The sequence below is a fragment of the Garra rufa genome, chromosome 3 (genome assembly GCF_049309525.1).
Source record: "Garra rufa chromosome 3, GarRuf1.0, whole genome shotgun sequence".
Taxonomy (NCBI): domain Eukaryota; kingdom Metazoa; phylum Chordata; class Actinopteri; order Cypriniformes; family Cyprinidae; genus Garra; species Garra rufa.
In genome coordinates, this window is record NC_133363.1 from 57,578,738 (window position 1) to 57,603,136 (window position 24,399).

General features: G+C 33.7%; 1 protein-coding gene across 1 annotated transcript in view; it reads right to left on the bottom strand.

The window, feature by feature from the left end:
• Positions 1-24,399, bottom strand: part of syt7b (synaptotagmin VIIb) — a 141,402-nt gene that overhangs the window by 75,548 nt on the left and 41,455 nt on the right. The window contains exons 7-8 of the mRNA XM_073836714.1: positions 18,253-18,603; positions 3,929-4,048 (exon numbers count right to left, since the gene is read on the bottom strand). Of these exons, the coding sequence (XP_073692815.1) occupies positions 3,929-4,048; positions 18,253-18,603 (471 nt within the window). The remainder of the gene's footprint in view (positions 1-3,928; positions 4,049-18,252; positions 18,604-24,399) is intronic.

A 24,399-nucleotide genomic window follows, 5' to 3' on the forward strand; every position in this document is an offset into this window, starting at 1 on the left:
CGTGACGTCAAGGACAATGACACACACAGAGACAAATATAAGCTCATTTCACACTTTTATAAACTCTCCAAAAAAAAAAAGAGAATCGTCAAGTGTAGAACATCTACTATAATATAATTAAATATTTGGCACTGCATGAAAATCAGCTCATCTGTAAAGCCTGACATATGAAATTATAGTCCAAAAAATCATTAAAAAAATGGAGCAGCTTATTGAACTTTTACACAAAATTGTATCATAAAATTGTATCATATTTGATAAATCAGGCTTTTATGGTTCATACAGTGTGACAGTGAGAATATGAAGCTAATACTTGAGGAGGAAAAAAAAGTTTTATTAAAAGGCTCAAACTGAGCAAAAATGCTATTTGGTGCAGATGTTGATATTTTAAAAAGTAAGATTAAATCCTGAAAAATTGTGAGATCTTTATAACACTATAGCAGACTTGCATAACATGCATATAAATATCAGTTGTCACTCTGTATCTCCCAATAATATGTCTTAGTAAGATGATACTTGAGCTCTGTAGTTAAAAATGTGCAGTATAATGCAATGCAATGCAATACAATGATGATTGAAAGATCAAACAAATAAACGTTCCTCAAAAGCCTTAAAGAAGAAGTTCATTTAAAGAATAAAAATTGACTGATAATTTACTCACCCCCATGTCATCCAAGATGTTCATGTCTTTCTTTTTTCAGTTGCAAAGAAATTATGTTTTTTGAGAAAAACAGGATTTTTCTCCATATAGTGGACCTCAATGGGGATCAGCGGGTTTAAGGTCCAAATTGCAGTTTCAACGCAGCTTCAAAGAGCTCTACACAATCCCAGCTGAGGAATAAGGGTCTCATCTAGTGAAACAATCAGTCATTATCTAAAAAAATTATATTTATACACTTTTTTAACCATAAATGCTCGGCTTGCATTAGCTCTGTGATGCGCATCTTCATTGCGAAAAGTTGAAAAGGTCACATGTGACATATGCGGTAGTGATGTAATGACAGCAAAATCTCACGATACAATAATGTCGCAATATTAAGTCCACAATATAATATTTATTGCGATATTTAAAAAAAGACAAATGAAAAATTGAAAAAAAAAAAAATTAAGTTCTGAACATTTTAAAGTTAAACTAATAGAATCTAATAAAGCGGTTCAAATTAAGAGTTCTATAAGAAAAACTCAAAAAAAAAGTCAGTGAATTGACTTGTACCTGAACTTTAAAGGAGACTCAACCCACTTTTTATTTGGAAGAAGCCAAAAAATTTGAATATAATAATAACAGCAACAACAACGAAGACAGTAATAGCCATATATTGTACACTGCAAATAAATGAAAATTAAATTTTCATAGGTTTATATTTTTGCTTTACACTACAGTAGGGAAATTACAATACTTCTTTCCTAATTTCTACACTTGAAAGAGATATTTTGAATTTAGCCTGCAGTAACATTACCCATTTAAACCATTTAAGCTGTCAGCAATTCATACTGCACTTTTAAGCTTTTATTTTGATGGAAAACTCCAGCTTCAGTGAAACAGACCAACAAAAACACGCAATCATCTGCTGTGACAATAAAGCATAACTGGTGGCTATTGCATTCCCAAACACATGCTAAACTCACAGCACATGCAATAAACAAGTTCACTACATTCATTCACAGTGAATGGAGACGTTCTGAGGCACAGAAAACACTGGATTAAAAGCAGATCACTTGAATGAAGTGTGCGTTTTACTTTGAAACACACAGCGGAAAGGGACTAAGCAATGGGATGTGCCTCAACTTTACCATTTCAGTGCACTTTTACCACTCAGACAGCTATTTTCTACGCAATTGCTTTGATAGAGGGAAACAAGACACAATTATAATTTCAACGTTACTTCTTCTTCAGACATTGTTCTTTAAAATAAAAAAGTATCAGCTGTATACAAAGTTACCAACATTTGGATTTCCACCACTGAAAATGGGTAACATTCAACAATCTGGACATTAAGCCTCATTGAGATCATCATATCTTAGGGACTGAATGACATTGGGCCTTGAAAATTAATTTTCCAAAAGAAAAGTTTATTAACAACTAGATTCTAAAATCATATTGCAATATCTTTAATACTTCTTGAGGTATAGGCACACAAACTTTGAAAAAAGAATATTTATGGCACTCAGACTGGTATGTTCAATGCAGTTGTCTTCACAGAAAGAAATGAGATACATCTCCAGTTTTAACATTATTTGTTCTTCAGACATTCCTCTTTAAAATTAAAAAAAGTATAGAATTTTAAGCTGACCCACATTTGGTTTTTGACCACTGTGAATGTGTACATTTTAACGATTTACTCCTGGAGCCATATGAATTTCTCAGTAATTATTCATCCATGACATTTAATATTTTAGCTTTCATCACTATACATGTCTATCTTTCTTCAGAATGAATATTAGCAAAATCTAAAGTTTTTGCAAGGGTTCTCTAGTTGATTTGTCACGGAATGCCCCACCTATCAATCAGAAGACAGAAGGCATTTAGACCATTTCTTTAGCAACATTTTGATCATGTTGATAATATAGAGGCCTTTAGAGGAAATCCATGCATCAAACAGGGTGTACTAAATGTCCAGCAATGGAGAAATATGCCTTTTTTTCTTCCCAAATGGTGTAGTTACAGCATCTACCAGCAGAGGCAAACTATCAAACACCAACAGACCCTTTCCAGAAAGCCAAAAACTGCCCATAGACAGCAGTTCCAATATTTCTGGAACCAAATCTCATAAGGCATTTAAAATAAAGATGGCAAAAAGAAAGTTTGTTAAGACCCAATATCTAAAAGGGCATTCAAATATCTTTAATACTTCTTGAGTTACAGGCATGCAAACTTTGGAGAAGAACTTGAAAAGTGCCGTTTCCCCATTTTTGAATGGCCACCATTGGCACATAATGCAACAAAGTTTGCTAAAGTCAACAGATTTCACTAACATAACTACCAATCTCTGTGCAAAAATAATATAATGATGCTGCCATCTTTCTGAAGTAATTTTTAACCCCCTGTAACCTGACTCTGAATCTAAGGTGAAAATTGCCATTTTGACCTCCCTCTACAAAATAGTGGATTTCTCAGTAATTATTCATCCATGACATTTAATATTTTGGCTTGCATCACTATACATGTCTATCTTTCTTCAGAATGAATATTAGCAAAATCAAAAACTTGAGCCGGGGACCTCTGGTTGATTTGACACAGAATGACCCACCTATCAATCAGAGGACAGAAGGCATGTAGACCATTTCTTTAGCAACTTTTTGATCATATTGATAGTATAGAGGCCTTCAGAGGAAATCTATGTATTAAACAGGCTTTATTAAATGTTCAGCAATGGAGAAATATGCCCTTTTCTCCCCAAATGGTGTAGTTACAGCAAACACCAACAGACCATTTCCAGAAAGCCAAAAACTGCCCATAGACAGCAATTCCAATATCTCTAGAACTGAATCTCATAGGGCATTGGAAATAAAGATGCCAAAGGGAAATGTTCATTAAGACCCAATATCTAAAAGGGCATTAAAATATCTTTAAGACTTCTTGAGTTGCAGGCATGCAAACTTTGGCGAAAAACTTGAAAAGTGCTGTTTTTTTTTAATGGCCACCATTGGCACATAATGCAACAAAGATTGCTAAAGTCAACAGATTTTACTAACATAACTACCAATCTCTGTGCAAAAATAAGACAGTGATGCTGCCATGTATCAAACAGGCTTTATTAAATGTCCAGCAATGGAGAAATATGGTGTAGTTACAGCATCTACCAGCAAACACCAACAGTCCCTTTCCAGAAAGCCAAAAACTGCCCATAGACAGCAGAGAAAGCAATGTAAAAATTGCTTATTTTGAGACTTGCATATAGCAACAAAACTGTTTTGAACCAGCCATTACCTTTTGTCGGCAGGAGGTGTTTCTTTGTCGGCTGGCGCCTCCTGTAGATCTGGAAGGTTGGCGAAGTCATCTTGTTCGGCCAATCCGATCGCGAGCGACAGTACAACCATCTTCCCCTCTCTGTCACAAGACACAGAATCAAGCAAATGGTCAACAGAAGCCATTGTAAACTATAGAAAGAAAAGCTGATCAGAATGAACTTGGATGCTGACTTGACAAAGTCATGTCTGAAAGCTAGAAAAAAAGGTTAAAAGCTTCCAGTTTAAAAGTACACACAGAAGGAATTACAGTTTCTAAAAATAAAGACTGTAACAGTATGTTGGCAAGTTTGAGAACTTTTTTGAAAGAAATTATTACTTGTACTCAGCAAGGATGCATTCAGTTGATTAAAAACGACAGTAAAGACATTTATAACATTTCACATGCTGTTGTTCCCATCAAATAAACTTGAGAAAAATCATGGTTTTCACAAAAATATTGAACAGTTTAGCCATTTTCAACATATCAGCATATTAGAATGATTTCTGAAGGATCATGTGACACCGAAGACTGGAGTAATGATGTGATTTGCATCACAGGAATAAATGACATTTTAAAATATATTGAAATAGAAAACAGTTATATTAAATAATAATAATATTTCACAATATTACTGATTTTATTGCATTTTTGATCAAATAATTGCAGCCTTGGTCAAGTTTTATTTTTCAACAATGTTTTAAAATGTTTTTGTAAAAAACTTTTAACACTAAAAACTGTTGCACATGCATAACATTTTCATTTTTGTTTGATTTTTTTTATATATTTATTATGAATAAGAGACTTATAATCAAAAATCTTAGCAATCCCAAACGTTTTAATAGTATTGTTAATGCTTTTTCGTAGGTGATGGTTAAATAAAACATTTTGAGAAAGCTGTTATGTCTCTGAAATCTTGTAGAAAATAAAAAAATAAAAATTAAACCCTTAATTAGAGTAATCAATACAGTTGATTGTAGTTGATTTTAGTTTTTAATATAGATGAAAAAATACATTCTTTTAAAATATATTTTTCAAGCTTTATTTTGCAACAATTTTGTAAAAATATGTTTGTAAAAAAAAAACACACTAGAAAACCCTTTTAACCCTAAAAACTATTGCACATGCATAACATATTTTCATTTTTGTTTAATTTTTTATATATTATTTTTTATTATTATTTAATGAGCATAAAAGGCTTATAATAAAAAATCTTATCAACCCCAAACTTTTGAATAGTAGTGTAAATGAATTATCTCTAGTATTTTGATTTGAGAGAAAGTTGATACTTCAATGCAATACATTTGCCTCTGACATTTAATAGAAAAGAAAAATTACAAATGAAACAGCAATTAAAGTAATCAATATAGTTGAATAGACATCTCAAAAAATATATTTGTTTTGAAATATATTTTTAAAGTTTTATTTTGCACCAATTTTCTAAAAATGTTTTTGAAAAAAAAAACATTAGAAAACACTTTGAAAACTGTTGCATTATTATTTTTTTATTTATTATTATTATTATTATTTATTGAGCATTTGAAACTTATAATCAAATATCTTATCAACCCCAAACTTTTTAAAAGTAGTGTAAATGCGTTTTCTCTAGTATTTTGAATTTGAGACAAAGTTGATGCTTAAATGCAACACATTTGAGACAATTTATATCTCTGAAATCTTGCAGGAACAAACTAAACAGCAATTAGAGTAATCAATATAGTTGAATAGACATCTCAACAATGTCTCAAAACTGCTCTGATTTGTCAAAAATGCAAATGTGTGCAATAAAGAGGCATAATGTCTCTTCTCATAAAAAATCCTATAGGAAAAACATCTGAGACAAAGTTGATACCTCAATGAAACATAACTGACAAGTGTATTATATCTCCTGAGCTCTAAAAGAGCAATCTATGAGCAATATGTTATCCTCCATCTCTCGAACTACAAATGTTCTTCTTTTTTAGACGCCATTAAGCCACTGATTTTATTACGATTTACGCTCATTAAGGAATTGGTGGACTGGCATGTAAAACATGCTTTGCTGTGGGCTATGACAGAATCGGTGTAGCACAGGAGCGCATTAAGCCCACACACACTCGTTTATCGATTACGGTGAGTCTAAAAGGGCTGTAAATGGCCTTCACAAGAGCCATCGGCTGAAATTCACAACAGGGTCCTAAAGGGAGATCCATTCACACCGTCAACAAGATTTGTGTGTCTTGTCTAATTTCGTCTCCAGATAGCGGCAAGTCAAACACAGGAGGGGTCAGGGACGAGAGTTTCATTTGAAAGAACTGATTGAGTACTGCATACAAAATGCGATTGGTAAACTTAAACAGAAATAAAGGGCATAAATGCATAACAAAACTGCCAGAAAGTAATATAAGAATTTACACAAATATTTTAATCTAAATTTACCAGTGCCGTGTTGCCGTGTAAGTTTATTTTTACATATATATTTTTTATAAATCTTTTAAAATATATTTAAGTTTTATTTTGCAACAATTTTTTGAAATGTTTTTGTTAAAAACACATCCTTTAAATGTTTACTATATATACACACACATTTTTAAAAATAAAAATGTTTGTTGCAATATAAAACTTGACTCAACCTTACTATTCTTTTATTTTTATTACTTTTAATTGTTTTTAAAGTCATTTTTTTAGTTGTTTTAATGTTCAATTTTGCATAAATCATTTTAAATAATTGTTAAAACTGTTGCAAAATAAAACCTGTAAACCTCCTACAAATGTATTTTTTATTGTTTTAATTTTTAAATGTAATTTTTTAAATGCTACTTTTTTTATTTATTTAAAATATTAAACTAAACTTCATAATTTTTGTATTATTTTTAGTTGTTTTTAAGTATTTTTTAGTTTGAAGTAATTCTTATTTAAAGATCAATTTTGCAGCCTTTATTTTAAATTATTGTTATTTTTGTTGCTAGATAAATCCTAAAAAACTTAACCTCCTGTAAATTTTTAAATACATTTACTTGTTGTAATATAAAACTTAAAAATTAAACCTTTTCATTTGTTTTAATTTGAGTTTTTTTTACTTAGAAATGAAACTTATCTTTTTACTTGTTTTATTTTTGTTTTTTAAATTATTATTTTCCATCAACTGAAAATATGCATTTCATATTTTCATTGTTGTTTAATTTTAACATATTAATTAATTTTATTTATTTTTTAACCATTTTTAAAAAGAAATTGTTTGTTGCAATACAAAACTTGAAAAATTTTAAAAACTAACCCTTATTATTCTTTTATTCATATTATTTTTAGTTGTTTTTTAAAGTCTTCTTTTAGTTGTTTTAATGTTTTAAGTTCAATTTTGCTACCTTTTTTAAATAATTGTTAAAACTGTTGCAAAATTAAATCTGAAAAACAGCCTGGTTTTATTATTAATTTTTATTTTTTACATTTTGTTTTAATTTTAAAATTATTTTCCATCCATTATAAATTAGTATTTCACATTTTTATTTTTATTGAATTTTTAATATATTTTTTAAATTTATTTATTTATTTTTTAACTATTTAATTTGTTGCAATACAAAATTTGAATTATTTGAAAAACAAACACTTAAAATTCCTTTATTTTTATTATTTTTTTAAATTTAATATTAATTTTACTTATTTATGTTTTAACCAGTTTAAAAATTTCTTTTGTTCCAATACAAAACCTGAAAACCTCCTGCATTTTATTTGTTTTTATTTTATTTTCCATCCATTGAAAATATGCATTTCATATTTTTATTTAATTTTTAACACACACACACACACACACACACACACACACACACACACACACACACACACACACATATATATATATATAATTTTTTAAACCATTTTTTTAAATAAATAGTTTGTTGCAATACAAAACTTGAAATATTGGAAAAAATGAACCCTTGTTTAATTTTTTTTTTTATTTGTAGTAGTTTTTTAAAGCAGTTTTTTTAGTTGTTTTAATTTATAAAATAAAACTGGAAAACCTTAAAAACCTTCTGCAAATGTATTTTTATTATTTAATTTTTTGTAACGTAAAAATTAAAGCTGAACCTATTTGTTTTTAGTTTTTTTTTTAATTGTTAAGTAATGCATAATTAATGGGGCTTTATTTATTTATTCATACATTTGTATTATTTTTCCTATAAATACATTTATCTTTCTTTTTTTTTTTTTTTTTTAAATATGAATGGGATGCTTCCCCTTTGTTTACATTCCCAGAATCTGTTTATCAGTCATTTGTTATTGTGTGTGTTGAAATCAATAAAGCGCAGCACTGCTGTAGTCCACTAGAGTAAAAGCTCAGCGCTCATAAGCCCAGAGCTTCACGGCTCCAGCGCTACGGCACAAATCACTCACGTCCCCTGAGCAGGCAGCAGCTTAATTGCCTGTCAGACAATCATGGTATCAGGGAATTAGAGCTGGAGCCGGTTACAGTTACACAATCCTGTAAAGTGAAAGATTATTGCCAGTGTGCTAAAGGATATTAACTGTGCTGGAGATTCAATTTAAACTTGTTGCACACAAATATCTATTGAATTTGGAGTTCAATCTACACGCTTCACACATTCACACTACCAGTCAAGAGTCTGGACATATCCACTCAATCTTATTTTATTGCTATTTTCAACACTTTAGAATAATAGTAACGCCATCAAAACAAACTGAAGTGTAAGAGTAATAAAGAATGTTAAACAAATTAAAACTCTCATTTTTAGGCTTCTAATTTGTCTAGATTACAGCTCTGCGCTGATTAGATATTCATTTATGATTCAATGAGTTACCATTTGTTGGCTTTTTTCCTTCAACAGATGGTCCAAAACATTCATTTTAAAAAGAAAGAGAGACAGAAAATTAACAAATAAAAATAAAATAACAAAATAGATAAATACATTTTTGACGTATAAAACTTGGGATTTAAAAAACTAACTCTATTTAAAAACTAAAAAACTATTATTTTTAGTTGTTTTAATGTTTAGTAAGAAAGAAAGAACAATAAAAAAGAGAAAGAAATGGGGAAAAATAAAAATTATATAAGTTAATATTAAATTATCAAATAAAAATAAATATATAAATAAAAATTGTACAAATATAAAATATAAACAATGAAAAATGAATCTAAACATTAAAACATACATTCACTAAAAATAAACGAATAATAAAATGATAAACATAAAATAAAACAGCAAAAAGTTAAATAAATAAAAAATAAATAAAAATGTAAATAAACATGAAAATGTAATAAAATAAAACAAACAAAAAAATTAAAGTAATAAAATTAATATTAAAATGATAAACATAAAACAGCAAAAAGTTATATATATATATATATATATATAGAATAAATAAAATGTAAAAAACATAAATAAAACAAACAAATAGAAAACAACTGTTGCATCAAATATGTTTTCATTTTTGTTTTCAAAAACAAATTTCAAACCATTCAATTTAAAAAAGTTCAAATAAAAATTAAGTAAAACATTAAATAAATAAAAACAAAATTAACAAATAAAATGTGAATAAATAAATACAAAATAAATAAATACGTTTTCAAATTTATGAATAAATAAATATTTACATTTTTCAAAAGTTTCAAACAGGTAAATACCCCTCATGCTATAAAAAAAAAAAATAAAAAAAAAAAATAAATAAAAAGTAAAATGAAAAACTTTTAAAAACAATCAAACAAACAAAAACACAGAACTGCAAAAATAATGGCTGGTTTCAAACAGGTAATAAATACCCCTCATTTGCCATTAAAATAAAATAAAATAAAATAAAAAAAGCAATCAAATAAATAACCAAAATAAGACACATTATATGAATTAAAACAAAAAAACCTAAATCAATTAAAAATAAATAAATGAAAATGTAAATAAACAAATCTAAAATAAATAAAATAAAACAAACAAACAAATAAATAAATAATAAACAACTGTTAGATCAAACATGTTTTTAATTTTTGTTACCAAATACAAATTTCAAACCATTCATTTAAAAGAAAAAAAGAAAGTTGAAAAATAAAACATCAAATAAATAAAATAAAATTAACAAATAAAAATTAAAATAAATAAATACATCAAATATTTAAAAAATTTAAATAAATTAAACAATAAAAACCTACTATTATAAATTAAATTAACAAACAAAATAATTAAATAAATAATAAAATACACAAAATAAAACTAAAAATGAAATAAATTACAAATAAATAAATACAAATGTAAATGAGCAATTACAAAATAAATAATAAACAACTGTTAGATCAAATACATTTTCATTTTCAAGTGTGTCCAAACTTGTAGTGTGAACAAACAGAACAGTGAAGTTCGTTGACTAATAGGTGAAGCACAAGCAGTGCTTTTCACCGTTCCCTCAGCAAAAATGGCAGAAACCTTAAAACAAAATAAAAAATAAATAGAGATCGTACTTGGTTCCTCTGACCTGGCGAGAACCGTCTCTTTCTCTTTACTCCTCCATGACAGTTAATCATGGTAGTAATGATGGTGAGGACAGGAGATCAATGCTGTGTAGAGTTGATCTGCCAGCAGACAACAAACACATACTGACTTCTAAACCATTGACCACACACACACACACACACACACACACACACACACACACACACACACACACACACACACACACAATAACCTATAGGGACCGTATGCTGCTAAATGACCTTGGTACAGATACACTGTCAAACAGGCTTGTGTGTAAGATCGTAGAGTCACAAACACACACACACACACACACACACACACACACACACACACACACACACACACACACACACACACACACACACACACACACATGTTGGGTTTACATGTTTTATGGGGACATTCCATACGCGTAATGGTTTTTATACTGTACAAACCGTACTTTCTATCGCCCTACACCTACCCTACACCTAAACCTAGCCCTCACAGGAGATTGTGCAAACTTTTACTTCATCAAAAAAACTCATTGTGCATGATTTATAAGCCTGTTTCCTCATGGGGACCTGAGAAATGTCCCCACAAGGTCAAAATCTACTGGTATTCCTATCCTTGTGGGGACATTTGGTCCCCACAACGTGATGAATACCAGGTACACACACACACACACACACACACACACACACACACACACACACACACATATATATACATATATATATATATATATGTGTGTGACCCTGGACCACAAAACCAGTCATAAGTTTAAATTTGACAAAACTGAGATTTATACATCATATGAAAGCTCAATAAATAAGCTTTCTATTGATGTATGGTTTGTTAGGATAGGACAATATTTGACTGAGATACATCTATTTGAAATCAGAAATCTGAGGATGCAAAAAAATCAAAAAGACTGAGAAAATCACCTTTAAAGTTGTCCAAATTAGGTTCGTAACAATGCATATTACTAATCAAAAATTACATTTTGATATGTTTACAGTAGGAATTTTACAAAAAATCTTCATGGAACATGAACTTTACTTAATTTCTTAATGATTTTTGGCATAAAAGAAAAATCTAAAATTTTGACCCATGCAATGTATTTTTGGCTATTGCTACAAATATACCCCAGCGACTTAAGACTGGTTTTGTGGTCCAGGGTCACATATATGTATAATATGAAATATTATATATATATAATATGAAATAACACTGTGCCAAACACTTTAGCCAACACTACTGGTCAAGATGCTTGATCTTCAATTTTTTTTTTTTTTTAGCATTTTCTTAATTTGGGAGTGTTTATGCTATAGATATATCCTGACTCATTTTATTAACTAATTAGCATATCATGCATATTTAATTCCATAAACAATTAACTGATTGTCAATTTTAACATCTACAACACATTTCACCTTTAAAGCCACACATTAACAGTGATTAAAAACACATTGTTAGTTGCTTATAGATTAGACTCCTGAACAGCACAGATCCACTTCATTAGATTCAGCCTCTGTGTTTGAACAGCTAGTCAACTCAGATGTGGATAAACACTCATCGATTATGTAAAGAGGTTCCCTCCTCTACGGCACACACTGAAATCTGTGTTCACTTAAAGATAAAGATAGACACGGTTGACTAATCCACGTCCTCGGGCTCCACTTCTACCCCGCGGCGTACAGGTGACAGGTGTAGAGCCATGAAGAAAACGCTCAAACCAAACAGATGGGCAAACAGAGAGAGAGACAGAAGGGCGCAGAGAGAGACGGGACGCGATCAGGCATGAGTAAGTGACGGAGCACGACGAGAAACAAAGAGCCCCGGCAGACACGAGCACGCAATAGTGCGTAAGAGAAGTCATGAATCAAGCATGACCATGTGACAGAGCGTAAAGAACGGACAGCGCATGATCGGATGGGACACAGGCCTGCTCAAAAGACACACATGGGGTGTTTTTTGGATGCTGGTGTCTCCATCAGACTTATTAAAAGGGTCATCGGATGCAAATCTCACTTTTATATGTTGTTTGAACATTAATGTGTGTTGGCAGTTTGTGAATACAACCACCCTACAATTATAAAAATCCACCCTGTGGTATTTGTTTAATCTCTAAAATATCAGCTCATTCTCAGCTTCTTGTTGGAGTGACGACACACCAAAAGAGGGCCCTCATGATAGTTGATTGACATGAGAGCCTTACCTTAGACCCGCCATCACCGATCGCCATTGTGTGACTCAGGTGCAGAGGAAGACAAGAATGTCTCAGATTGAGCGATTGAGGTGTTCTGTTGTTGGATGTAATAATGAACATAGCAGTCGTCATTAACTCCCAACATCTGAAGACGCAGAGGATTAACATTACTTCGTTTTTGAAAGGAAAGCGCAGATCCCGATCTACATATGCGTCTATGTTCGTGCGAATCATTCGTGATGCAGCTTCACCCACAGCAGAAGTGAGTATAAGAGTTTTTTATGCATCTTTACAAATTGCCTTTCTTAATAATGTGCTAGTTCGCAAGTTTCGCAGCTAAATGCGGCAAAGAAAACATTACGGCTCCTCATCCCACAGCAGAGAGGGGCGGGGCGAGCAGAGCTCATTAGCATTTAAAGGAACATGCAACAGAATAGCTCGCTCTAAAAAGGGCTGATTTTGACCAGGTAAAAAGACAGTTTTTTACACTACCATTGAGAAATTTTAACCAAAGTATGTTATAGACTTTTCATTAAGACCTTAAAGAATCATATCAATTTGTGGAAAATGGGCAGCTGAAATCACTTCCAGAACAAAAATTTACAGATAATTTTCTCATTACCTTGTCATCCAAGATCATGTCTTCCTCTTTTTAGTCGTAGAGAAATTATGTTTTTTGAAAAACATTTCAGGATTTTTCTGAAATGATTTTTCTATTGTTCCAGCGAGTTTGAACTTCAGTTTAAATGCAGCTTCAAAGAGCTCTAAATGATCTTAGCCGAGGAAGAGGGATCTTATTTAGCAAAACTGTGGGTTATTTTCTAAAATAAATGACAATTTATATACTTTTTAACCTCAAATGCTCATCTTGTCTAGTTCTGCGTGTAAAGAGGTCATCGATGCCCATTTTCAAGTTCATATGATTTTTTAGAGTCTTAATGAAAAGTCTATTATATACTTTGGGTAAAAATTCTCAATAGTAACACTATTTTACCTTGACAAAATCAGCTTTGCATAAAATCAACTTTATTTTATTTCAATTTTATTGCATGTTCCTTTAAATGCAAATTAGCTCTCCTAGCCCCGCCCCTCTCTGCCTGGCATAATGAGCTGTAATGTTTACTTTAGCCACATTTAGCCGCGTTTAGCAGTGAGTGAAACTTGCCAACAAGCGCATTATTTAGTAAGGCCATTTGCAAAGATGCATAAAAAAACTCTTATACTCACTTCTGCTGTGGGTGAAACTGCATCAGTAATGATTCGCAGGAACATAGACGCATATGTAGATCAGGATCGGCGCTTTCCTTTTAAAACGAAAGTAACGTTAATCCTCTGCGTCTTCAGTGGCTCAGATTTTGGGAGTAAATGACGACTGCTGTTCATTATTACATCCAACAACAGAACACCCCAATCGCTCAATCTGAGACATTCTTGTCTTCCTCTGCACCTGAGTCACACAATGGCGATCGGAGTCAGACCGTTTCAGCTCGGTGAGGATGGGTCTAAGGTAAGGCACTCATGTCAATCAACTATCATGAGGGGCATCTGTTGGTGTGTCGTCATTCCAATAAGAAGCTGAGAATGAGCTGATTTTAAAAAGGGAATATTACTTTTAAAGATCAAAAATATACCACTGGGTGGATTTCATTATAGGGTGGTTGTGTACACAAACTACCAACACATTAATATTCAAACAATATGGAAAAGTGAGTTTTGCATCCGATGACCCTTTTAATAGCTTAACCAACACAAGGGAGACATTTCAGCAACAGTTTTACTGGTCTTTTCAGCAGAGTGAACACTGCTGGATGCGGTGATATGATGGCATCCCAAACACAAATATTATGAGGATCCGCTTGAGGGCAAAAACATCAATTACATTCAGCATTCATTAGAAATGGAGAAGTTACTACGGAAGCATTAATAAAGTGGCTGGTTTAGAAACCCGCAGTTCATCAGACAGACATGAAAATCTCAAAAGAAAACGACTGAGAAACACAGGTTGTAACCTAAAAAAAGTACTATTTAAGGACTCCTAAACCAATTGGGGGTCTTCAGTGTTACACGATCCTTCAGAAATCATTCTAATATGCTGATTTGATGTTCAAGAAACATTTATTATTATTATCAATATTTAAAACAGTTGAGCATATGATGAATTTTGATGAATGGAAAGATCCAAAGACCAGCATTTATCTTAGCTAAAAAGCTGTTGTAATATTATACACTATACCATTCAAAAGCTTGGCAGAAATTAAAGAATTAATGCTTTTATTTAGCAAGAATGCTTTAAACTGATCAAAAGTGACGATAAAGACAAAATATTTCTATTTCAGACAGATACTCTTCTTCTGAACTTTCTATTCTACTCATCTGTTTTCAACATATTAATAATAATAATATTTTTTTGAGCAGCAAATCAGAATATTATAATGATTTCTGAGGATCATGTAACAGGAGTAATGCTAAAATTCAGGTTTAAAATCAGGAATAAATTACATTTTAAAATATATTCAAATAGAGAATGGTTATTTTAAATAGTAATAATATTTTTTTAATTTTACTGTACTTTGGATCAAATAAATGCAAACTTGGTGAGCAAGAGAGTTCTTTAAAATCATTAAAAATCTTACTGTTCAAAAACTTTTGACTGGTAGTGTAATTATCACAAAATGATAAATCCAGACTGATATTTTTATTATATATATTTATATATGCATGTGTGTGTGTATATATATATATATAATATTATCCAAAACAGAGGTAAAATATATGTCCCCTCTCTCTGCCTCTCTGTCACCCACTTCAAATTTTATAATTAATACAACCTTATTTGAATTTATATTAATATCATTAAATATAAATTATGCAAAATACAGTTTCAATTTATGCACCCCTTCTCTTTCAACTTTTTTTGAAAGCCCGACTTCGGCATCATTTGAATTTTATAATTAATGTAATCTTATTTTAATTATTATTATTGAATTAATATAATTAAGTTATGCTATAAGTTATGCAAAATATAGTCTATGCATATATATGCAACCTCTCTCTCTCTACTGCTTTTTTTTTTAAATCTAACCCTCAACTTCAAACATAGATCCTCTAATTCTACTAATATGGATTATCAAAATAGCCGTTCATTATAGCCAAAATAAACTTGTCCACCTATACTGTCTGTTCAACACTCCTGAATCCAATCCAAAAATAAATATACTAATATATTAATATTATTAAATATTATTTATTATTATTTAATATTATTAAACAAAGTCATTAGAACAATGACAGTCTACATTAACCGACACATTATAGGGATATATTGGGTTCACAGTGAATTATCAGAACTATTTCAGTAAGACAGTAATATTGTGGTTTACCTGGCAACCTAAAGCTGCAGTAGGTATATATTACATATTAGCACAAAAAAACTTGATATTTTGAGGACTCAATTGAAAACGTACACATAACGTATTAATCATACTTACAGGCTGTGGTTTAGAGACACTTATTGGTCCAAATAAAAAAAGTACAGACTTATGGACAAGTGTTTAGCGAATGGTGTTGAACTCGCCAAGATTAGGGAAGCAGTCCTTAGTAAAATGACAAGCACACAACAATTGTATTGCTGTGGTATCATAAAAAAAATTATTTGAACCACTAACTCTTCACATCATCATCTTTTGGCAATGTGAAAAACAAAAAACCAAAAACCAGAGTCTTCTCAACATGATGTAAACACACTAACTAGCTGAAGTGGCCAAGGGGGAATTATGCTAATTTTAGTCAAAATACCAAGGATATTATCTTGACAATAATTTAAATGGAAATTATCACATTGACGAATAAAAAAGAACTCTCAATGTCTTCACTTTTTGACAGTTTTTGCAAAACATGGAGCTTCTGCTGATTGGTATTATTATCAGTATGTATTGCTCCTGGCTGGAGTATGCAAATGTGCTGTTAGTTGGTTGCACAAAAAAGCAAGAAGCTTTGCTGGAAAGCGTGCAAAAGAGAGCACAGTGAATCACTGAGAAATTTACTAACATTAATACATCTACCTGATTTACAAGGTCGGAGAGAGCAAGCCACCATCAAATTATTTCAAGAGATGGCCCAGAATGATCATCCTTTTCATGATCTACAAAATTCACAAGAGTGACCTGGCCAAGAAAGCAGCACAAATAACAGAATATATACATATACAAAAACTTTTTTTCCTAGCTCTGTTCGAACAGATTATTTGAATGTAATATGTAGCATACCTTTGATTTAGAGAAGCTCAAAGACAGATAAGATGGAGTTAGACCACAAATAGACTTATAAATAAAACAATACCAATTGAAACTTCTTCAGGTATGCAACAATGGTAACTCCACCTCCTCATATTAAGTACAACGATGTGTTTGATAACTACAACCAGTAATAAAACGTAAAGCACTATGAAAAACAGAATCAAGTTTTTTAAAATAATGTCCCGGGGCGTTCATATACAACAGATCACCATAATCACATAGAGTGGTACGAAGGTAGTAGATATCAAATATTTCCTTGCTCTAAAACAAAATAAAGATCTATTTCTGTAGTAAAACCCCAAATTGAGCTTAAGTTTTGAAATGAATTCATCAATATGTAGCTTAAAAGTTAACTATCAAATAGGATGCCCAGGTAGTAATAACTTCAAACATATTAAATTTTTTTATATATGTGAAAATGTGTATCTTTTATTATTTTTGGAATAGTATTACTGAATATTCTGAAATATAAAGTTTTATATTTTTCGGGTATATTTGTATTTTATGTTTTTTTGTGCAACTTTATCTTTCAATGTACTTCATGATGTTTTATTAACAAGGTTCGGGAGGAGCACGATCAGATAATCAATCCATTCGACACAGGTGCAACTCGTTTAACCAATCATTGTTTAACCGTCTTACCTCCATCCAGCGACAGTTTCTTGGCTTCCCTCCTCCACCCCTACTCCCCACTTCTAATCTGTTTCTATCCTAAACTAGCAGGGGGAGTTCTCTGGGTCTGGCCTGTATTCCAGGCTCGGAACCCTTCCCCAGGACAGCACGCCAAAATATGCTTATTACTCGCTCAAGCAGATTAGATGTAAGGGCGAACTCGTGAACTGATATAATTCAATCTCAGTATTGCTAAGCAGAAAAGTAAATAAATCTAACTTCAAACTAATGTGTTACCTAGTGACGTATATCGGTAATAGGCAGAAGATTTGAAAATATGACAACTCGTTAAGGCGGCTCTAAGTCAGCTCTTTCTTTTGAGAGATCTTTACTTATCACGCACTTTTTTGAACTTAGTAGACTGCTTGCATTGAAGAATAGCTACATTACAAACTGCAAAAAAGATATTTTTCAAAAACCCATATGACCTGTTCTTTAAACGACTGTCGCTCGCAACTTGTGGCGTTACATTAATAGCAATCAGTCTATAATCCCACCCACTTTGAAGCGGTACTAAACTGCAAACTGAGCCAAGTTGTACCAAGCAGTAGAAAAGTGCCCTGTTTTTGACTGTTTGGAAACTCTCATTATGATTACAATTTCATTTGATGCCACTAGTGGTGCTAAAATGACTCACTTCACCTCTAAGAGGAACATTCATAAAATCAGTATAAACTGGCAAATGATACTCACAGAAACGACTTGACGTCCATGCCTCTGGTCCGGATCTGTCCCATCACGTGGTCCCAGCTTCCGGGATTGGAACGCGATCGTGCCCCTCCACCCGACCTGTAGCGGGACGCCCCTGCCCCAGCCGGGCTACCACGCACCCCCCGCGGGCCCCCCCGGTGGCCCCCACCCCCGGGCCCAGTGTGCAGTTGGCCCAGACTCTGGGAGGTGGCTGGGGGGTCGTTGGGACCTGGCGGGGGCTGGTGGGTTAGGGGCTGCTGGAGGCTTTGCTGCCTGACCAGGGGCCTGGGGCGGGCTGCTGAGGACGGGATATGCTCCAAGGTGGAGGTGGTGGAAAGAGAGGGGTCCCCAAAACTGGCACCGCATCGTACGAATGGGGCCGAGTTGTGGGACGAGAAACAGGGAAGTCACAAGATAAAGGGAAGAGAAGGTAGACACGATTAATGAAGACCAGAGAGACCCAAGACGAAGAGGGAGAGGAAGCCAGACATGAAAAGACGACAGAATGAGGAAGAGTGTTGGGACAAGGAAGAGAAACAAACGAGACCGCAGGGTTGAGGGAGGGAAGGGGAGAGAACGTGAAGGAATAGACATTTTAAGACGTCCATTGGGGGGAGGACAAATGCACGATGAGGGAATGAAGGAAGAAAAAGAAAGTAAGGTTAGCCAGCAGAATTAGCCAAATATAAAAGATACATACTACATTCCCCCCTTAGTCCACTGACAGGGTGATGGTGCTGGTACTGGATCTTTTTTAGGCTGAAGCCTAAGCAAAAATGTAGTACGTTACTGTGATCTTGTTTCGTGGCACCAACACCAAGACCATGGGTTTGATACCCAGGAATTGTATGAGCTGCTGATACACTGAATCCAATGCAAGTTGCTTTGGATAGCAGCGACTGCAATATGCCAAATGAAAATTTTGATCAATTTCTAATCATGTACCAAATTTAGTACCCAAGAAGGATAGGACCTTGCACCAAACTGGTTCTGATGATGTTCACAGTTCCTCCAGGACAAGCCCCGGCACCATTTCAATGGAAAAGGGGTAGTTGTGTTTCTTGAGGCATGACCAGACAAAGGTGTACGTCTTGTAAACCCAACTTTTTTGTGCTAAAGACCTCTCTACATCTTCCAACACCTCAATTCAATTATCATTTTTTTCCATTCAGCCCCTCCCGGCATCATGTCTGATTAGTGCAAAGTCCTGTTAATGCTCTACTGGAGGATTTACTGCACCAGGGTTAAGCACCACACACCCCTATTGAGGTCCCAGTGCAGTAACTCTCGAACGGTGTCCCTGGTGAAAGTATTTGTGAAGGGGATGGATGTCAGCAATAACTCAAACTCTGCTACTAGGCTTTTTATACACTTGTCAAGGTTGCAAAAGGAACGGCGGCTTGTTAATGGACATGAATATATGTAGATGAGTTAAATGAAGGAGTTACTACTTTAGATTCTGTGATTGTCTTTTAAATGTTACGATGGATAGCTAGCATGATTAGTAGAGTTAGTGAGTAGGCATTTCTCACTATAGCGCATGACGTGATTTAGCCAAGTAGGACGTGTTTCTGAATCAACATTCTTTGTCATACTATTACACCATCCAACACAATCCCATGCCAATTCGTAACTATTTTATGCTTTGGTGAATTGGTGGCTGATTCCTATGAATTTGTACAATCTCTTATACATGCTTTCATATGATCTGCTTACATTCCAGTGATGGTTATGATCTTTAGGGGTTGGCTTAAAGGTTTGATCAGCTTACTTTTTTCTAAATGTTGTACATTTACGTACAAATTCATACAAAATTGCCATCTCATAAAATAGTTACGGTTTCTCATGTGATCGAGTTGAGTAACCTTAAGTAAAGGCCGTTTCACATGATTTATGTCAAATTTCCCAATGTATTATAAAGCCATTGTGTTTGCAAGTCAAGTGTTTTAATGTGACATCTGACGTTCAAACTATTTCTGCTATAATAGTCTGAAATTTTGAAGCTCAGCCAATGATTACCAGCAAATTATTATTATTATGGTGCCAACACACAAACACAACCTAGGGCTCAAAACCAAGAATTATTTATGCTGTAGTTGGGATTTTAATTTTCCCTGCCAAAAACAATGGTCAATTTTGATTTCTAGCAATTTGATTTTTAAATTTACTAGAACATTTTCATTATATGTTGGGTTTCCATTGCATTGTTCTATTACAAAAAGAAACAAACTGGAAATTAAAGTTCTATAAATTCACAAAAAAGAGCCATGAATGCAAACCATTATTGTTTCTACCAATGTTTCTAATGCTACATTTACAAAATGACACAATTTTAACAATATCATCCAACTGAAAGTTTTTGAACAATATGAATTTAAATGCTTTTTAAAGAGGTCTCTTCTGCTCACCAAGCCTGCATTTATTTAATCCAAACTACAGCAAAGACAGTAAAATTTTGGAATATTTTTACTACTTAAAATGACTGTTTTCTCTTTGAATATATTTTAAATGTAATTTATTCCTGTGATTTCAAAGCTGAATTTTTAGCATCATTACTCCAGTCACATGAACCTTCAGAAATCATTCTAAAATTCTGATTTGCTGCTCAAAAAAGGTTTCTTTGATGATTAGAAAGTTCAGAAGAACAGCATTCATCTGAAATAGAATTTTTTGTAACATTATTAACGCCCGTATCATCACTTTTGATCAATTCAAAGCATCCTTGCTAAATAAAATTATTAATTTCTACAATTTCTCTCCCCCTAAAAATTACTGACTCCAAGCTTTTGAATAGTATATAATGTTACAAAAGCTTTTTATTTTAGATAAATGCTGATCTTTGGATTTTCTATTCATCAAAGAATCCTGAAAAATCCTGTTTTCAAATATTGATAATAAAAATAACAATAATAATGACAGGGACGGATTATGGGTTGTGTGGGCCCCTGGGCAAAATGTTCGCGAGGGCCCCCCTCAGCCCGGGCCGATGGGCTCCGACTTTTTTTTTTACACCCCAGGGCTACGGCTTTGGGCCAGTTTTCACATCATAGTTCAAACCCGGGCCGGCATCGGGCCTATTTTAGGCTTCTCCTTATTTTCATAATTTAGACATCCATCAATTATGGTGAAGAAAAAAAAAATGCCGCGCTGGTGGAAACAACACGAAACTTCACTTTCGCTTTCACTTTTGAGACCGACTCGGACGCCGTTTAGTGTGCTTTTGCAGCTGAATCCGCGTTCAAGCACACACAATAGGCTAAAGCTCGCCCCAAGCACCAGCAAAAATAAATAACAAACAATGAATGTGTCGAGGAAAGAGTAAGGACATATCTGAATTATTTATTAATAAACTCGTGTATTCTGAGTTATTGTCGCAAAGATCCTGACTTGCAATCTCCTCTTGGACGCGCCTTTAAAGAGAAATTCATCTTTAGGGATTACATGAAAGAGTTTTTGTTTTCGATTTGTTTTATTTCGTTAAGTAATAATTTAAAGCTTTCTATAAATGTATTTATTATGTCTGTGAGGGATGCATTTCGCTTCATTTTGTTAAGCACTCCTGTTCAAGAACCAGACGGCAGAAAGCACATAATTTTTGTTTTCTTTATTTTATAAAAATGCTGTAACGTTTTTTTTTCGATGTATTACTCGTACTTTGTTTTATACTTGAACTGTTTTATATCTATAGATTTCATTTTAGGCAAGTCGTGATGATTTGAGAAGGCAAACTGATCAAACAGACTATGATCAGTCTTCCGCTGGGCGCTGTTCGGTAGGCTAATATATATATATATAACGAATAAAAAATGCTCCAAGCGTTTTTCTAAATTAGCTAAATAAAAAACGAAACTAAATATAAAAATTTTGCCATTACATACAAAACTGAACTATTTTATAGCTGAAACAGTAAGTTGTTTTGGGAGAAGGGGAAAATATATTTTTATCCCGTCTATTGCTTCACCGTTTTTTCGAGAATGAACCCAGCGTAAATATGCAAATGTCACTCCCAAAACATATCAGCTTGCATGTGCCGAAAAACGAAAGTTTCATACAAATTTTGAATGGATTATAGCCTGGAAAGTGCAAAGCACACTCCCCTTATTATCACTAAAAGTTCATAGAGATCTCACAAAATTCCGTTATAATTAATAAAGCTCTCTAAACTACACAATTAATATTTTATTTACATCACGTCTACACTCATAAGATGATTCACGAGCGCACAAAACGGCACTTAATAAAAACCGATCAGGCGCTTTCAGCAGTGAGTGAATTCTGACAAGTGTTTCTAATTGTTCGGAAACAACAGATATGTCTGTGATTGGCTACATTGCTCAACGCTGCAAAAACACGTTGGATAGTTTGCCAGATCTTCAATTGCTTTGCTTTCATTTGAGGGTTATATAGCACCGTCTAGTTCCCCAGTACAACCGAGCCTAAGCTTGGCAGTTGCAGCTGTTGCAGTCCCCCCCACGTGCCCCAGTAAAAAAATGCTGTGCCCCAGTAGAATTTCAAATTTGAGTTATAATTTACGTTGATAATCCCAAAATAAAGATATTAAACTACATGCAACAACTGAATCATGCAACTAACGAGTAATGGGGGGCCTGTGCCCCAGTAGAGCTTTAGGTCTAGCAACTCCCCTGGTAGCAACGTAGCACAACCAGATCGTACCATAACAAACATTATTTGTTTGAATTATCCAGAATGTGCTAGTTCGAAATAGAAATGGAAATGTCTATAAAAGTGAACCAAAATGCCATGTACCTGTTATAATCTGCAATTGTTGCTTTGCAGCTTTCCCAAAGAAGACAGTGACATCCTAGTAGCTAGGTGGCAGTCATATCATGTGCAGGGCCAGGAACAAATAAATTCAAGGACACCAACAGAATAAAATGGTAAAGTAAGCGAAATCACAAATACTACCCACCCATGTCATATTTAATAAACCAGTAACTTAGATAAACAGCAGGTTTATGTACTTCTCCCTCGGGCCAGATGAAGATGATTGGCGGGCCGCATTTGAATAGCCCTGAACTATACTATGATGTGCATTTAGATCAATTGAGAAGTGGGTAAACTCTAATTCTAAAATTTCAGAGGTGGGTAAACCGTGTTTACTTGCGTTTAGCCTCCACTACAGCCCTGGGAGTGATTACACTGGTCAAACTCTTACACTGCTACACTGGTCTGGGGGCCACTCAGTGGGCAGGTTAACCGCCTCCATCCCACCATTCTACCGCTCCCTAGTCAGAGGGCCTTCTGTAAGGCTGTTAACACGTCCCCCTCCCCTCCCCCCAGAAGCCAGGGGCCCCATGGTAGGGGCCCTTGTAATCAGATGGCCCTCTAAAGGTACACTACACCCTCCTCCCTAGGGCCTCCTAGTAGGGCCCTCATAATCAGAGGGCACTCTAAAAGCCCCCATCCTCCCTAGGACCCCCTGGTAGCCAGAAGCCAGGACCTCACCACCACCAGCACCACCACAACCACCACAATTCAAGGGCCCTTGGCAAACGCCCTCCCTATAGAGTCAGGGCAGGGGCCCTTGTAGGCAGAGGATCAAAGAATGTAGGCCCTCTAAAATAGACAAACGAAAATACATTGTTGATAAGCGTTGCAAATTGTTTTGGGCTAGGGGCCCCATGGGCCCCCTGCACCCCAAGGGCCCCTGGGCAGCGGCCCCGCTGGCCCGGTCCGTAATCCGTCCCTGAATAATGAAGGATCATGTGACACTGAAGACTGGAGTAATGATGCTGAAAATGTAGCTTCGATCACAGGAATAAATTACATTTTAAAATAAAATCAAATAGAAAGCAGCTATTTTAAATAGTAAAAATATTTCAGAATTTTACTGTTTCTGTTGTACTTTGGATCAAAAAAATGCAGACTTCTTTAAAAAAACATTACAAACCTTACTGTTCAAAAACTTTTGCCTGGTCGTATATAAAACATTATTTTACTGCAAAATCAACAGAATTTGCAACAAAAATGTCAAATGCATCATAGAAAACCAAGTTTGCATGGCAAAAAATATTAAGTCCTGCAATATTAAAGGCATATTCAAAAATCAATTATCTCATATATTCTAAGATGGACAGCAAAACAATATTTGAGTGTCAAAGGCATCAAAGGTTGAGAGGTGCACTGAAG